Source organism: Octodon degus, unplaced genomic scaffold (genome assembly GCF_000260255.1).
Source record: "Octodon degus isolate 3935 unplaced genomic scaffold, OctDeg1.0 scaffold00177, whole genome shotgun sequence".
NCBI classification, from domain to species: Eukaryota; Metazoa; Chordata; class Mammalia; order Rodentia; family Octodontidae; genus Octodon; species Octodon degus.
The window spans coordinates 3,448,233-3,464,713 of record NW_004524753.1 but is presented as its reverse complement, the minus strand read 5'-3'; the positions used below and the strand labels follow the sequence as shown (position 1 = coordinate 3,464,713).

At 38.4% G+C, this 16,481-nt stretch overlaps 1 protein-coding gene and 1 pseudogene across 1 annotated transcript in view; both read right to left on the bottom strand.

The window, feature by feature from the left end:
- Positions 1–5,076: 5,076 nt before the first annotated feature.
- Positions 5,077–16,481, bottom strand: part of Polk (DNA polymerase kappa) — a 75,354-nt gene continuing 63,949 nt past the window's right edge. The window contains exons 10-14 of the mRNA XM_023703653.1: positions 11,978–12,092; positions 10,218–10,389; positions 6,672–7,601; positions 6,016–6,058; positions 5,077–5,172 (exon numbers count right to left, since the gene is read on the bottom strand). Coding sequence (XP_023559421.1) covers positions 5,088–5,172; positions 6,016–6,058; positions 6,672–7,601; positions 10,218–10,389; positions 11,978–12,092 — 1,345 coding nt within the window. The 3' untranslated portion in view covers positions 5,077–5,087. The remainder of the gene's footprint in view (positions 5,173–6,015; positions 6,059–6,671; positions 7,602–10,217; positions 10,390–11,977; positions 12,093–16,481) is intronic.
- On the bottom strand, positions 14,199–14,325 carry LOC111813276 (annotated as a pseudogene).

Genomic DNA, 16,481 nt, shown 5'->3' with positions numbered 1-16,481 from the left:
TGGAAAGGTCAGAGGTGGCCTACCCAGGCTAAGATAGTACCACCACCGAGGACCAGTGCAAGTAGCAAAGGACAGGCTTTGGCTGCAGCTCACATCTTTGTCTCCCAGAAAGCAAGGTTATTGAAAGATCTATGCTCAGGCCGGGGAGATAGCTCAGTAGAATAAGTGTCTGCCTGGCAAGTGCAAGATCCTGAGTTCAGTTCCTGGTACCACAGGGGAAAAAAAAACAAAACAAAACAAAAACAAAAACAAAAAATGTTTATTCCTACTGTAACTACTGTATCCGACAGGTTTAACTAAGAACACATGCGGTGTCTGGGCCACCAGGCTGGTGTCTCTTCATCCCTGGTGGCCTCTCCACAGTGTTAATTACATTGTTTGTGCTGAAATCTGAGTTAGTCATGAATTTCTTAAAATAATTTAGCCATAAATACATGTATTCCTAAAGTAGTTTTGTTTGAGCTTTGCAAAATTTGTTCTTTAAATATTTTGGATACTAACGTTTTTCACCTTTTTAATGGTAGCTATAATAAAATGGAACTTACTCTGCTATCAAAAAAATAAAATAAAAATAAAATGTCTAACCCTCCACAAATATCACTGTATTTCTTACTATAGCTTTATAATACATCTTAAAATCTAAGAGGGCCTATTTTACCCTGTTATTATTAGGCCTTTGTTCTTCTATAGAGAATGTTAGGTCTATGTACCAGTTGCTAAGAAAAAACATAAAGGATTTTGTTTTGAATTTTATTGTATTTTCAAAATAATTTTGGCCTGGGGGGAAGGAGATGAGAGTGCCCCAAGGTGGTATTTCCCATCCCCTGTCCTAAAGTCAGTAAAAACAAATCCACACACAATAATAATAACCATTTTGGGGGAATGGCTTTTCATAGTCATTGTTCTTAGTCATGAAGAGGATCATTCTTCATTTACTTGCATGAACTATTCATCATTCACTCATATTTTGTAGTTCCCAAATCCTGGCACAGTTTCTCCCCAGAGATATCATCCAGACTTCTGATCTTATTATGAGTGGTATTATTTTATTTTGCAATTAGAATTGGATATTATTATTTTATAGGTTTTTATACATTGGTCTTATAGACCTAACTTTTTAAATTACTTCCTTTCTTTTTTGAGACTGGGTCTCGCTATATAGTTCTGGATGGACTTAAACTAATTGTGTAGCTCAGACTGGCTTAGAAATTAAAGCAACCCTCCTGCCTCAGCTTCCTGAGTGCTGGGATTACAGGCTGGCCCAGCTACAGCTTTCTTGAACTTTTTATTAAACACACTTTTTTTTTGGAAAAATGAAGGTGAGTGAGCCAAAAATAAACCTTTTTTTTTTTTAAAGTAGGCAAACACATCTAGCAACATGAGAAATTTAATTTTACTGTTTCCAGTTTTTATTCACTTATTAAATTTACTAGAGGATAAACTGTTTTCAAGGTTTTTTTTTAATGTAGGAGTTTACATCATCTGTAAAACTTATTATCATTGGATTGTTTTATTTTTGTGAATATGGTAAAACTGATGTACATATATTATAAAGCATCTCTGTAGTTTCATGATACATTTCCAGATTATTAATATGGTTGAAAATATTTTCACATTTCTTAGCCATCTGGATTTCCTTTCATATGAAGTGTTATATAGTCAAATTGTTCAAAAGCTGATTATCTCTCCCCGAGTCATAAGAATCAATTTAGTATCACAATACTAATTTTTGCTTGTTTTGTGACCAGTTATAAGTGCTGCAAATATGTTCTTCTGGGGGGTGCTTTATATTTCGATCCTTTAGGTAAGACTATGGATGCTTATTACTGTTCCTGTTAGTTTTGCTATACTTTCTAAAAATGTTCCAAGTAAAAATAAAAATAAAATGGGTTAACACATTAGCCAAAAAGATAGCAAAAAAAGTAGAGAATTTTAGGCAGAAAAAGTGAAAATAAAAACACCATGAAATGAAATACAAGAGGGGAAAAGTAAGGAAATCACTGTTGGCTAACAGATCAATTTAAATTTTTTATTATATTTAAAATTGCTATTAAATATCATTATATGATAACATTCAGGTCAATGCATTCACTAAATGAAAATAACTTAGTATTTAATAATGAAAACAATAAAAATAAACTTCAAGCAATATAAAAAGCATTTAAATATGGTGCTATTTTTCAACATATTAAATTTCATTGTATTTAATACATTATTTACATAAGTAAAACACATAATCAAGCACTACAGTGATAAAACTTTGGCTTATAAGAGCATCAGGTACAAGACAGTCTTTTTTTTTTTTTTATGTATTTGGTATAGGGTCTCACTAAACAGCTTGGACTCACAGTGATCCTTATGTTTTCAGCCTCCCCAGAGCTGGCGGTACGCCACCCCACCTGGACTTGGTCGCCTGCTCAGCACACCCTGGGGGCAGGGCCACAGTGTGTGGGACTGGGGAGCGAACCGTGGTCCCTGAGCTTACCAAAGCAGGAGCTTAGTTAGCAGAACTACCTCCCCGGCCCCACAAGACAGTCTTGCTACAAGCATTAACCTAATTTTAAACAATCTAATAATTAAAAGTCAAGTTTACTAGTTTACTAGATGGACGTGGTGGGGCATGTATGTAATCCTAACTCCTTGGGAGGCTGAGGTAGGAGGATTTAAAATTTAAGATCAGCCTGGATAACTTAGCATGGCCTGTCTCAAGTACATAAGGGCTCAGGATGTATACAGCTCAGGGGCAGAATGCGTGCCCAGCATCCACAAGGCCTGGGTTCAATCCATAGAACAAGAATTGAAATAGTCAAGTTATCAACTTGGCCAAAGGCTATTATAAGATCCTAATCAAGCTATCCCTCAAACGCTACTGGCTACTGCCTTGTAATGGCAAATAAGTTTAAAATATGAAAAGCACAAAAATTTTAAAAAATTGAGTTCCACAAAGCAGTAAAACAATGATCCCAATTAAATCATATTTTTATTTTATTTATTTTTTGTGGCACCAGGGATTGAACTCAGGACCCTGTACTTGCCAGGCAAGCACTTATTCTACTGAGCTATCCCCCTGGCCCCCTAAACCATATTTTTAGATAAGAATACATTGAGAGTGCAAAAATATTGAGAAACCACTTAACATAAGCACCACTGTTTTCTTTTACAAATATTAATAAAAACATCACAGAAATGCAACCATGATTTATTTATTCATTTATTTATTTGATACAGAGTTTCACTATGCAGTTCAGACTCATAGTGATCCTCCAGTCTCAGCCCCCCCAGTGCTGGGACCAGGTATACCTGGATCAAATTTGGGTCCTTGAGCTTGCCAGGCAGGTGCTTAGACTGCTGAGATATCTCCTCAGCCAAAGGTTTTAATACACAATAATCAACTCAATTGCACATTTTGCTCTTGAGGATTAGAATGGAAATAAAATGACTACACAATTTTTCTTATTTCACAGGTTTGTGAAAATTACAAACACAATCGTCAAGAAATGAAACAAGGGCCATGGAGATAGCTCAGGGGTCTAAGTGCCTGCCTAGGCAAGTGCAAGGACCAGGGTTCAATCTCTGGTACCACATGTCGTGCTGGCTCTGCCCCAGGGATGCTGAGCTGGCAACCAAGACTGCATGTTGTGGTGCACCCCGGTAATCCCACCTCTGGGGAGGCTGAGACATGAGGATCACCAGAGTCCAAGCTGTGTAGTGAGACCCTCTACCAAATACATAAATTTTTTTTAAAAAATGAAAAATGAAACAATGCTATTAGAAGTTCTACATTAAAGGGGGGGGGCAGGCCAGACAGCTCAGCAGATTATAGCACCTGCTTTGGCAGATGCAGGGACTTGTTTGATTTTGGGCACCACATGCCATGCCAGCACCACCCCCAGGGTGCACTGAGAGGGCGACTAAGACTGGGCATGGTGGCATACGCCTGTAATACTAGAGCTTGGGAGGCTAAAAACAGGAAGATCACTACGAGTCTGATTTGTGTAGTAGGATTCTGTACTAAATACTTAAAAATAAATAAATTTTTAAAAATTACTTTCAGTCTTAGACTATTTTAAAAAAGTGAACCACGTGCTTATTCATAAAGTAACTTTAAATAAGAAAAACAAAAATGAGCTTAATATTCTTTTTATTTTTTTTTTATTTTAGGGAAGGGTCTACAGGGTGTTCAGGGTCTTACTACTAGATTGGACTCGTAGTGATCCGTCTGTTTACAGCCTCCCAAGAGCTGGGATTAAAGGCACACGTCACCACGCCCAGTCTAATGAGCTTAATATTCTAAGCAGAAATCCTTCTCCTGGGCTGGGGAGATAGCTCAGTAGAATAAGTGCTTGCCTGGTAAGTACAAGGTCCTGAGTTAAATCCCCAGTCCTCCCCTCAAAAAAAAAAATCCTCCCACAGATAACAGTGTGACATTATTTTCCTGCAGGTAACCACACATGTTAGTTCTGTGACACTAATATTCTTCACAGAACTCATAATAAATTTTAACTAAGAATGTTCATGAACTATCTGAAGACACAGGACCAAATATAGCAGTTCAACATCAATCAAGTGGTTAGTAAACACTTAACAAATATGTTTATATTTACTATGATAAGAAAATAACATTCTGATTCCATTTATTTTCTTTTCAAAAATGATCTCTTAGGCTGGAAAATAGCTCGATGGCATAAGGGCCTGCCTGACAAGGCAAGGTTCTGAGCTTGACCCCCAGTACCCCATGCTGTGCCAACCCCGCAGGATGTAATGGCACATGCCTATAATCCCAGTGCTGGGGAGGCTGAGACAGGAGGATCACTATGAATCCAAACTGGCTAGCGAGACCCTATATCAAAACACACAAACAAAGAAATAGCTCTTGCAGGATTGATTTGTAATTGATGTATAATGGAGATAAAATTTTCATCATTTTAAATAGATGGTATTAAGAAGTAAATTAATATCTATTTATTGGGGAGGGATTATAGGAGTTGCCTTTCTTAAATAAATCTATACAGTTAAAATAAAGAAGAGTAAATTCATTGATTATAAAAATAACAAGTTTCAATGATGATTTTAAAAGTATTCAAAATTCATTTAAAAAATATATCAAGGGTATGTCTCGGATTGTTTGGCTTTATTTTCTTTGATGTTGAATGCTTCGTCATCAGTTTTGGCCTGGAATGAAGAAGAATACAAAATTAAATGCAGGAGATTTTTTTCTTTTACTATTATCTAAAGAGAATACAAAGTAGTAAAAAAAAAAAAAATTAAAAATGACTAGAAATGATACAGAGCTTCACCAAACAAAACAAAAGGAATTTGACAGTGGCTGTTGTAGCGCATAGTGTTGTCTTCACATTGGTTGTTCAGATTACCAGATATAAGCATGAAAAATTGGTTTTAAAGGTTTTAAGAAATTAAAAAAGAAAAGAAAAACATTAAGCGTCAACTGCTCCCTTCTGTAGATCAGCAGAAACCGGAAGTAGAATTATCTAAGCCATTGTACATACACACAAAAATATCCCCCCATCTTTTTCCTCACCCCAGTTTTTCCTTCCCTTTGAAGATTCTTTCCCTTTCACAGTATCTATTATACCTTTCAGATTTTAAAATGCAGGAGATTTTAAAAAATAATTTTGCAAGTAATTGATTTGATTTTCATTTGTGTATTTGGTACAGGGTCCCACCACACAGATCAGACTCATGGTGATCCTTCTGTTTTCAGCCTCTCTAGCACTGGGATTACAGGCATGCACCACCACGCCTGGACTCTGTCGCCAGCTCAGCGTGCCCCGGGGGCAGGGCCAGCATGGCATGCGGGACCCAGGATCAGATCCTGGTCCCTGTGCTTGCCAAAGCAGGTGCTTTGTCTGCTGAGCTATCTTGCTGGCCCAAATAACTGATTTTTAAAATCTTACTTTAACGATTTATAAAAGCAAAATTTCACATCTCCTAAAAATGAGATCCCAAAACATACCAGTTTCCAAGCTAGCACTGCTAAAGCTAAATTAGTCCTACCTCTTTGTTTTTGCTACAGTCTTCTGTACTTTGCTTGAGGTACCTTTGGAGGTAAGAAAAGTAAAACAATTTTATAGTGAGCACATGAAATAACTGAAAGGCTTTATGCAAGTTTAAAGTTAAGTTTTCTTTGTAATTTACTAGTAAGCACACTTAATTCAACATTTTGGAATGTGAGTGTAACAGTACCAAAAAACAAGTCTGAGAAGCTCTCCAGTTGCATAAATATAATGATTTTGCCATGGAGCCTTGGGAAATGTTCTCCGAAGAACTTTTTTAAATTTTTTTTTTGCGGTACTGGCAATTGAACTCAGGACCCTGCGCTTCCCAGGCAGGCACTTATTCTACTGAGCTATCTCCCTGGCCCATTCTTTTCTAATTAAAACCCTCAGCTCCTTAAACCTGTGAACTCATTCTGTATTAAATTAAACCCAAACTGGTGTGGTTTTTTTTTTACATTCTCAGAAACTACTGGCTTGAGGTATTTTAACTCATCATTAAGTAATTAACATCTTCCTAAATAGCAACATATACAAACTACCTTTTTAATAGTATGCATCTTAGATTTAGCAATCTCATTGATAAAATACATTCTTAAAAAATTAATTTAGTAAACTATATTCTTAGAAAACTGTTCTTCATGACTGCAAACTCACCAGTACTTCTGGAGTTTTCCTTGGCTTGGTTGACTAGATTAACTCTATCATTTCTCAGTTCTTGGATAATGCCTTTATTTAAACAAACATCCACATGCTTGTTGAACTGGGTAAGGTCTGAAGTCTTTTGTTCTAGATTACAAACAGGACAAACTAGGGTGTGGGCAGCTGCCACTTTAAATGCAAAAGACTGGTGGGAGTCTTGCCCAGTTAATGACCCAACATCTGCATTTTCTAGAGAAACAGCCCCAGTAGACCTGGTGGGAAAGCCAGAAGGCTCCTCTTCGCTGTGTTTGTTCCTTAAAGGTTCCACACTTCCTGGTTCTGAGGAGCTCTCTCTAGTCTCTACCACACCAACACAATCTTCTGAAGTGACTTCTACATTTTTCTGATGAGTCTCAAAATCTTGCTTCTCCCAAAGTGAAAAAGAATGATGTGCGTTTTCCTTCTGGTTACTATCAGCAGAGAAAACATATGAACACGTGAACACCTTAGCGTTTTCACTGACTGAAGGGCCATCAAGACACGCATCCACATGTTTATTAAAGGCTTCCAGACTGATGCTTCCTGGATCCCTGAAGCAAACAGGACAAGTAAACCTCTGATAGCTCTCCGAACTCTTTGATGTTTCTAAATTCTCATGAGTCTCCTTTATAACTTGGAATGGCTGTGGTGTCTGTAAATTTTGTCTATCCACAGCTTCACAGTGAGGTGTGTCCTGGTGGCTCCATTTCATTTCTGATCGTTTCTTATCAAAAAAGCTCTTCTCATGAGACACTTTTAGAGGTTTTACAAACTGATCTTTATCAGTTTTCTCAACTCTATGCCCAGTGGCTGACGAAGTCTGGCTCCCAGCCTGTAAGAAGCCAATGATGCTCCTTTGTTGGTGTTTTCGGTCTTCTTCACTGGGAAAACTAGATACCCGAACACCTAAATAAAACCAATGACAATTAATCCCTTGTAAAGTCAACAAAGCCAATTCAATCCCCATGAGTAAAACCATTTTACATGACACTGTTATGACACAGGTACAAAAAGCTAGGTAGAGAGAATAAGGCAACACTAAAGACAGATATAGATTTGTTTTTCCTTGCTGTGCCGGGAATCTAAGCAGCACATTGTGCATGCTAGGTATGTGCCCTACAATCAGCTATACTCATAGCCCAATAGTTTCTTTTCTTTTCTTTTTTTTAATGTTGCCTCTATTTATTTATTTTTTTTATTTTTTGGCAGAACCGGGAATTGAACTCAGGCCCTTGCCAGGCAGGCACTTATTCTACTGAGCCATCTCCCAGGCCACCCAATATTTGCTTAATTAAAGAATGCTTTTAACTAGGTATGATAGCACAAGCCTGTAACTCTAGCACTCTAGGAGGTTGAAGCAGGAGTTTCACAAGTCCAAAGATAGCCCTGATAACTGAGCAGCTTAATGGATCTTGTCACACACACACACACACACACACACACACACACACACACACACACAGGCTGGAGTATGGCTCAGTGTGAAGGCCCTGGGTTCAATCTTCTGTGCTCAGGAAGGGCAGGAGAAGACTTTTCCAGAGCCCACTGTATGAACAGAACTTTGCTTTCTTTTATAAAACTGGGTGTCATGAAATATAACCATTCTACTGGAGTTGGCATTGTTATAGAGCTTTAAATTTGCATAAGGCGTACAATGCCATTAAAGACAAAATACAACTAATGGGAATTAGTTATAGACTCTTTAGCTTTTGTTTTTTAAACAGTTTTGCTTTTTAAAGAGCAATTTTAGGCTCACAGTAAATCTGAGTAGACGGCTCAGAGACTTTCCACGCATGCTCTGCTTCCGCATGCACACAGCCTCCCTCCTGTCAACATCCTGCACTGAAACGGCACATGGGTCACACGGATGCACCTCTGCTGACACAATACTAGTGTCAAAAGTGCACAGCTTACAGGAGAGTTCACTTTTGCACATTCCTGGCGTTTAGACAAATTGATAATGACATGCGTTCACCATTACAGAATCATACAAAATAGTAACATCACTGCCTAAAAATCTGCTGTGCTTGCTCACTTCTTTCCTTCAACCTAAACAACCCATTTTCTGTTTTTGTGAGACAGGGTCTCATCATGTAATTCAGGCTGGCCTTGGACTCACTGTGCAGCCCAGGATGGCCTCAAACCTGTGGCAATCTTTCTGCCTCAGCTCTCTGAGTGCTGAGATTACAGGTATGTGCCACCATGCCTGGCCCCTGATATTTTTATTGTCTCTATTGTTTTGCCTTTTGGGGAACACCTTACCTTGGTTCAGAAACTCAGTTCTCTCCACAAACAGGATGAGAACAAAATCTAATTTTCCCCTACAGTCAACACTGAACCTAACTACTGAATGTGGTTTGGTTCCAACCAACTTGGTTTGTGACTAGAATGGTAGAATTGAGTTTGTGAACCGAGGTATCACTGTAGTTGGACTCATATGCATGTAGCCTTGTCAGATTGGCTTCGTTACCTTAACATCATACATTGAAGTTTCCTCCATGGCTTAATGGCTCATTTATTTTATGTCATGTATATTATTCTGTGGTCTGAAGGTAAAATAGCCCGTTCATTTACTGAAGGATATCTTGGTTGCTCCCAAGCTTCTACAAACACATGCTTTTGTCTCTTTTGTCACTTTATTCTAGAGGTTTCACTGTGTGCTACCTTCCATATGTGAAAGTATGAGTAATGACCAAATCTTAGCAGTAAAGTAGGCATCTGGAGTGCTTACCTACAGCATGTAAGTTCTCTCACACAGTCCGTTTTGGAAACATGGTTTATTTGTTTATTTTTACCATGCAGTGGCTAGAGACACAGTTTCCTAGTGTTATAATCTTTTGTCTGTAATTCGGAAATGCAAAGTTCTGGAAATCATGACCAACAAGTGACAAATGATGAATGAATTAATGTGACACTCTTTAGAGTCTTTATAGGCTAAACTTGGTTTTGCTATACAAATATTAATATTTTTGATCAGGAGGTGCTGATCCAGATTGCTTTTTTTTTTTTCAATGTATTTGGTACAGGGTCTACTACACAGCTCAGACTTGCAGTGATCCTCCTGTTTTCAGCCTCCCTAGTACTGGGGTTACAGGCATGCACCACCATGCTTGGACTCAGTAGCCGGGTGATGGTGATCTGGGGCAGGACCAGCAAGACATGTGATGCCGCGGATCAAATCCTGGTCCCTGCACTTGACTAAGCAGATGATTAATCCGCTGAGCTATCCTGCTGGCCCCAGATTCCCAGATTATGTGCTTTGTGAAACGTGAAAAATTTTGAATTTTGGAACATATCTCGTCCCAAGGATTTCAGAACATAACAAGGGAGGAAAACTAATTGGCTTATACCAGAAAAGCTAATAATCTGTTTCACATGTGTCATTCTAAGAATGAAGACAAATGGCAGCAGTACAGCAGAAGTAAGTAATAAGTTTAAGAAGTAAAATTGAGCTCAGAATATTTCTAAGACTAAGTCTTTGGGAAAAATGTAACAGATTTATGGAAATATAAGAAGTCATACCCATAAGTCTCAATCTTAAAGGATACGGAAAATCAGCATCGATTTCTGTTCTGAGCAACTCCTTGGCAATGGCAAATATTTCTTCTGCAGTAGAAACAACAGCTGAAACTGTAGATGCACGAGTTTTTACTTCAAAATTCACATTCTTCAGCTTAATGGTAACAGTTCGACCCTATAAAATACAAAATATATCATTATATAAGTTTTCTAATGTCTAGAAAAGTTATTTATAGGTTGGAAAAAATCAGGAAAGCCTCTATGAACATATAAGAACGTGGAAATTTAATTGTTATAAAGAAAAAGTAAGATCCATAAGTAATGTAAAAACCCTGTTTTAGGTAATAATTATTATTCACATCCCTAACAAAATATAAAGGCAATCTTAATTGATCATTTTCTTTTTACTGAATCTCTTTTAGAGGTTGATTCAGTTCCTAAAAAGGCAGGATGAGAGAAATCTTTCTAAAGATGCCTCACTAAAAGGGCCTGAGGTTAGCTTACCATGTTGCGCTCTGACTACATCCAGCCATGATGCTAAACAATGTATCGAGGAGAGGTTCCTATGCAGTTAGGATAGTCTTGGCTGGGAATGAGGGAAAAGCTTCAGAAATAGATGGTGTCGGCTGCTGCACTTAACACTACCACCATCTGCCATTCACTCACAGATGGATAAATTCTGTATTACACACATTTTAATATCTCCTAGAGGTAGAACCTCATTCCTACCCTCTATCCCTTGGGTTAGACTCACTAACTCATTTCCAAAGGGAAAACCCCCCATAATTTCAAGGGGAGAAGCCTAGCAAACACTACCGTAATCCAGTGAGACAGGTAACACCACCCTCCACATGACTGTCACACACTTTCTGGCAGCGTATGATGAGAAGGACATCCCAGCTTTGTGGTATTCCTTCTAAAAGCTTATAGTCCTGTTCTAACTGTGAGAAAACCACAGACAAATATACACTGAGGAACGTTCTACAGGATACCTTGGCAGTAGTCCCCAAGACTGTCAAAGTCATGAAAAAGAAGACACGGAAACTGCCATAGACCAGAGACAATTAATGAGCTATGACAACTAAATGCAATATAATTCTTGGACTGAATCCTGGAACAGAGAGCAGTAATTAATAGCAAAACAAGTAAATCCAAATAGAGCCCAAAGATTAGTTACTAACAATACACAGGAATCATTTTTTTTTTTGACAATGCACTGAATGTTAATAATTGAGGAAATTGTTGTGAGGGGTATAATGGAAACCTCTACATTCCTTTTGTAACTTTTCTGTAAACCTATAATGATTCTAAAATTCAAAGATTATTTATTTTTAAGTAACTTTTTATGCTTGAGATACAATAAAGAAGGGCTGTAAGAAAATGTTTATAAGATACCCCACTCTCTGTAATAAAATTTTAATGCTTTTGCATTATATTTTGAAATAATACCATCTCTGACTTGAGTGTGTTGGGAAATATGCACTAAACACCAACAGTTTCAAGGGAAGATCATCTAACAGGAAGTACAAAGCATTCTAGGCTTTTGTTCCCAATGTGTTCCACAGCCTGGATTAGAGCCCTGAAACAAAATACCTATTCTGGAGGCTCACCATCTACCTGAGAAAAACATTACAGGACAATGGGGGCGGGATCTGAGAACTATGAGTACAGCTCTAGGGAAATCCTCTGCTTTTTTCCTCTGATGCCAGCATAAATGATTTTACACCCATTCAAATGTACTCAGTTTTGAAACCTAAGAATACCTTTAGTCCTTCTTTCTGGAGATCTTGAGCAAGTTCACTGCAAAGTTCCTGGCACAAACTGTACTGTTCTTCTGCTTTGTTTATCTCATTAAATGTCCTAGAAAGACAAGGATGATTTCACTGTACAAAGTAAACTATAACTCAGAACACTCCGGGAACAATATGGTACATGTAAATAGGCATTCAGATATAGTTTCTGCAGTGGAATGGAAATTTTCAGATGAACTAGAGATAATTAATTTAAAGATATATGGTTTATATATGTAATAGAAAACAATTTGGATAGGTTAACTGATCAGCAAAGGAGAAATTGTATGCTGTTGCTCTCTCTACAATATTTTTTAAAACAATGGTTAAATTCACCAGCACACAGTGGTAATACTGCTAGAACTTATAACACTATAGATTATCTTAAGAAAATGACAAATGAGAACATCATTCCAGTTATTGCACATAAGTTTCCCCGACAGAAGTATCTCCAAGTAGATTGAAGGCACTGGCTCATTGTATGCAGGTTGCGTTGTCTAGTAGACAACTGGAAATAGAGGGCTGCTAAGAATGTACATGAATTCATCTCCAGAAGAATGTTGACAGACGTGGAGAGAGGATATTAACATCAGAGAGAAGGTGCAAGAGAGAGGAGTACAGGAGTCTTTCTTCTAGCCTTCCTAAGACTTCTCTGTTCACCCTAGAGGCAACCAATGCTGCCAGCCTTTTTTTTTCTAAATTGATAAACTTTGTTTTTTTTCTAAATTGATAATTTCACGAAGACACACATGGACAATGAACAAAATAATCCACACATTCTATGGTTTCTAAACATTCATGCACTGACTGCTTTGGGCATAGGATGTTGTTCTTTGAGAGTCAGAGAAAGTTTAGATGCCTGCTACCTGTGACTGCCCAAATTTTCTTCCTCTCTCCAGGAAGTTAGTCTTTCCAGAAGTCTTGCTGAATATTTTCTTTTTTGCCTCTCCCTGTTGCTTTCTTTTCTTTCTTTCTTTCTTTTTTTTTTGCGGTACCAGGGATTAAACTCAGGACCTTGTGCTTGCGAGGTAGGTGCTTATGCCGCTGAGCTATCTCCCTGGCCTGCTGTTTTATTTGATGGACTTTATGGTTGCACTATAGTCTGTTGAATCTCAAAGTTCTTGCTGACCAGGACACCCAATTGGATTTCACTTCTCTCAGTTTAGATCCAGCTGTGAGTTGCATGTTCTTCCGCTGCCAGTTTAAACCTTGAATATATACCAACTTCTGAAGTTTTTCTGTGCATGTTCAAACATATGAACTAGATTTTTGCTACGTGCTTCTCGGGCATCACATCCACACTGTGACATTAGTTCCAGGTTCTCAATTCGAAATGTTTGACGCTGGGCCATATAATTGTTTACGCATCCTTGCTATGCAGTGATATCATTTTTCCAACCTGAGCAAGGGGCTGGCAGCTCACATCCTTTCATACTGAGGAACTCAATTGGGTGTCACGCAACCAGTCTTTCAAATTAATTTCTCATTATGTCAGTTACAAAAGCAGGGTAGTCTGGGGCTGCTAAGTAGCTCAAGTAGTTCTTAGTCGGTTGGTGTCTGTGAATTTCCTCCTCTACGGAGCAGGGAAGCAGCCCCTTCCCATGCACCTGGCACTTGCTTCATAGCCTTGATCAAAACACTGCAGCGTAGCCACTACTCCTCTTGGGCCATCAACCGTGTGCCACCATTCCAGGGCTCATAGTCTTGCCTGTGTTTTCTGAGTCCAAACACAATCTGTCCTATGTAGGCCTCTGTTGCCAGCTTTTTTATTCTTATGAGTTTCTCCTGAAATAGTCCACCTTGTTATGGTTTGATAGAGTTTGAATGTGCCTTCCAGGGCTCATGTGTTGAAGTTTAATTCCCAGTGTGAGGTATTAATTGAGAGGGTTGAAACCATCTGACTTTTGAGAATGACTAGAATTAGAGAAGACCATCAGGGTGGGAGCCCATGGTGGAATTCTAGTGGCTTCAGAAGGAGAGGGAAAGAGGTCAGAAGACACACACTCTTGGTCTCTGTGTCTTGCAGGGTGTTGGCAGGCACTGCCCTGGAGGACTACAAAGGCCATCAATAGATGTGAGCCCTTTCACCTCCAGGCTAAAGAACACTTTTCTCTGTAAAGTTATCTAGCTTCAGCCATTTGGCTACAAAACAGAAACAGGTTAATATTTATGCATATACAGTATAAGCAAAAAAGAATCACTATCCCTCATTTTAAATTAAATAGTACATACAATATAAGATACATTATTTATTTTTCAATTAGCAATAATCGCACCTCGGATAAACCTCATTGGCTACGATACTGCCATTGCGCAAAGCTAAGATGGATACATTATTTAGTACCTTGATTTTTCTCAATTTATCTTGGTGAAGGTTCCCAATGAGTAATTTCATTTTATATGATTGTATAATATGCTAAATTAAAAATATAACATGATTTTAAAAACTCTTTATTCATGGATATGTAAGTTATTTTCAATCTTTTTGCCAGCCAAAAATGCAATGAGTAACCTGTGTACATGCAAAACGATATGGGATTGCATCTGTGGAATGAATTTCTAGAGAAAAATAACCAAGGGACCAAAGTGCTATACACATTCATCTCTGGTTTTGATTTGTCAGTGACTTTCCCTGTGATGAGCCAAATAATGGTCCCCAAAGATGCTGCTATCCTGATCTCAGAATCCTGTAAATCTAGGACTTGCATGGCTAAAGGAGCTTCACAGATAGGAATAAACAGTGATAGCTGATTAGCCTGGAGTATCCCAGATGCCCCATTCCCAGGGTATTTTGTTTTGTTTTTGGCGGAACTGGGGATTGAACTCAGGCCCTTACGCTTGCCAGGGAAGCGCTTTATTCATTCCACTGAGCCATTTCCCAGGCCCTCCAGGGTCTTTATGTGAAGGAAGCAGGAGGTCAGAGATGGAGAAAAGGATGCTGGTTCTGGGCCAAAGCATGCAAGCAACCCTTACTTAGATGTCCTTGGAAAAGAAATGATGAGTTCAATCCCTGGTACCACAACAACAACAACAAAAAGAAAGACATGAATTCTAGAGCCTGTGTTGTGGTTTGTGTCTAGGTGTCCCCCCAAAGCCTCATACAGTCTTGGGGCAGCTTCTGGAGTTTGTGATGGATTACTGTGGGTGTGGATGCTGCACCTGCCCTGGGGTGGGGAATTTGCATTACAATGTAAGGAGGCAAGAGAAGCTAGCTGCTTGAGCTGCTGCTACCTCTCCCTTGCCCTTGCTCTTTGCTGCCATCATGGAAGGTTGTTCTCTTCCTTGTGCTGCTCCGCCTTGAAGCCAGCGAAGTATGGACTGAAACCTCCAATAACTGTGAGCTAAATAAACCTTTTCTTCCTTCAATTTGGGTGTTGGGTATTTGTCCCAGCAACAAGAAAAGAGTAACTAAGACAGCTTGTAAAAGGAGAGCTGCTTGGCCAACAACTTCACATCAGGACTTAGACCTTCAGAATAATAAAGAATATATTCATGTCGGTTTAAGCCACTGAATTTGTAGCAATTTGTTACAACACCAATAAGAAAGGAGTATATGCACTTTTCCCCTTTTTCACTCCCATTGTTTTGCCAAAAGTATATCTGATAACACTGTTAAACTTCATCGTGAATGATGCTACCTTAGGGTGGCTTCAATATTTTTCTTTCACTACAAATGAAAATGGAAATATTTCTATGTATTTTTAAAGCCATTTAATTTCCTCCCGTGTTAGCTAATTAGATCTTCATTTCCTACTAGGAGAGCGGGTGCTTTCTTATTGATTATAAGAGTTCTTTACATACTAGAGTAGCTCTTTTCCTCAGCACTGGGGATTGAACCCACCTACACAAGACAGCTCTCTGTGTGATTATGAACTGCGTTCTCTTTCTCTTCTACTCCACACCAAATTTCACACACATGGAAAATATATTCTTGTACATCAAGTAGTGTTCTTAGTAATAAAAGATTAAAGGAGAAAAAGTGCATTAAATCAGATAATACTATCTCATGTCAAAGGGCCAATTTTTATCAAGGCCATTTATGGGGTTGACTTGTAAGTCACTCAGCTTCTCTGGTGAGAAACAATAAATAAATATGAACACAAGATCAGTAGTTGGTTGGGTAGCAGCTCGTCAGCATTTCGTGGAACTTTGCCACTTTGAAAAAATAATTGCAGGGTTTTTCAAAAGCAACAAGCTTTCCTCAAATTGAAAGGTTCCATTGACTAGATGTTCTCCCCATCAACTGAGGAATGGATTAAAAAAGATGTATTTTTACACACTAGAGTATTATTCAGCTATACAAAAAATAAATTTGAAGCTTTTATAGATAAATGGATGCAACTAGAGACCATACTTGTTAAGTGAATAAGTCAGAGCCATGGGCAAACATCGTATTGTCTCACTAATGTAAGAACCTGAAAGAGTAAATAATCTGAAAGTGGCATAGGCACTATGACAGGGAAAGAATCTGTTCAAA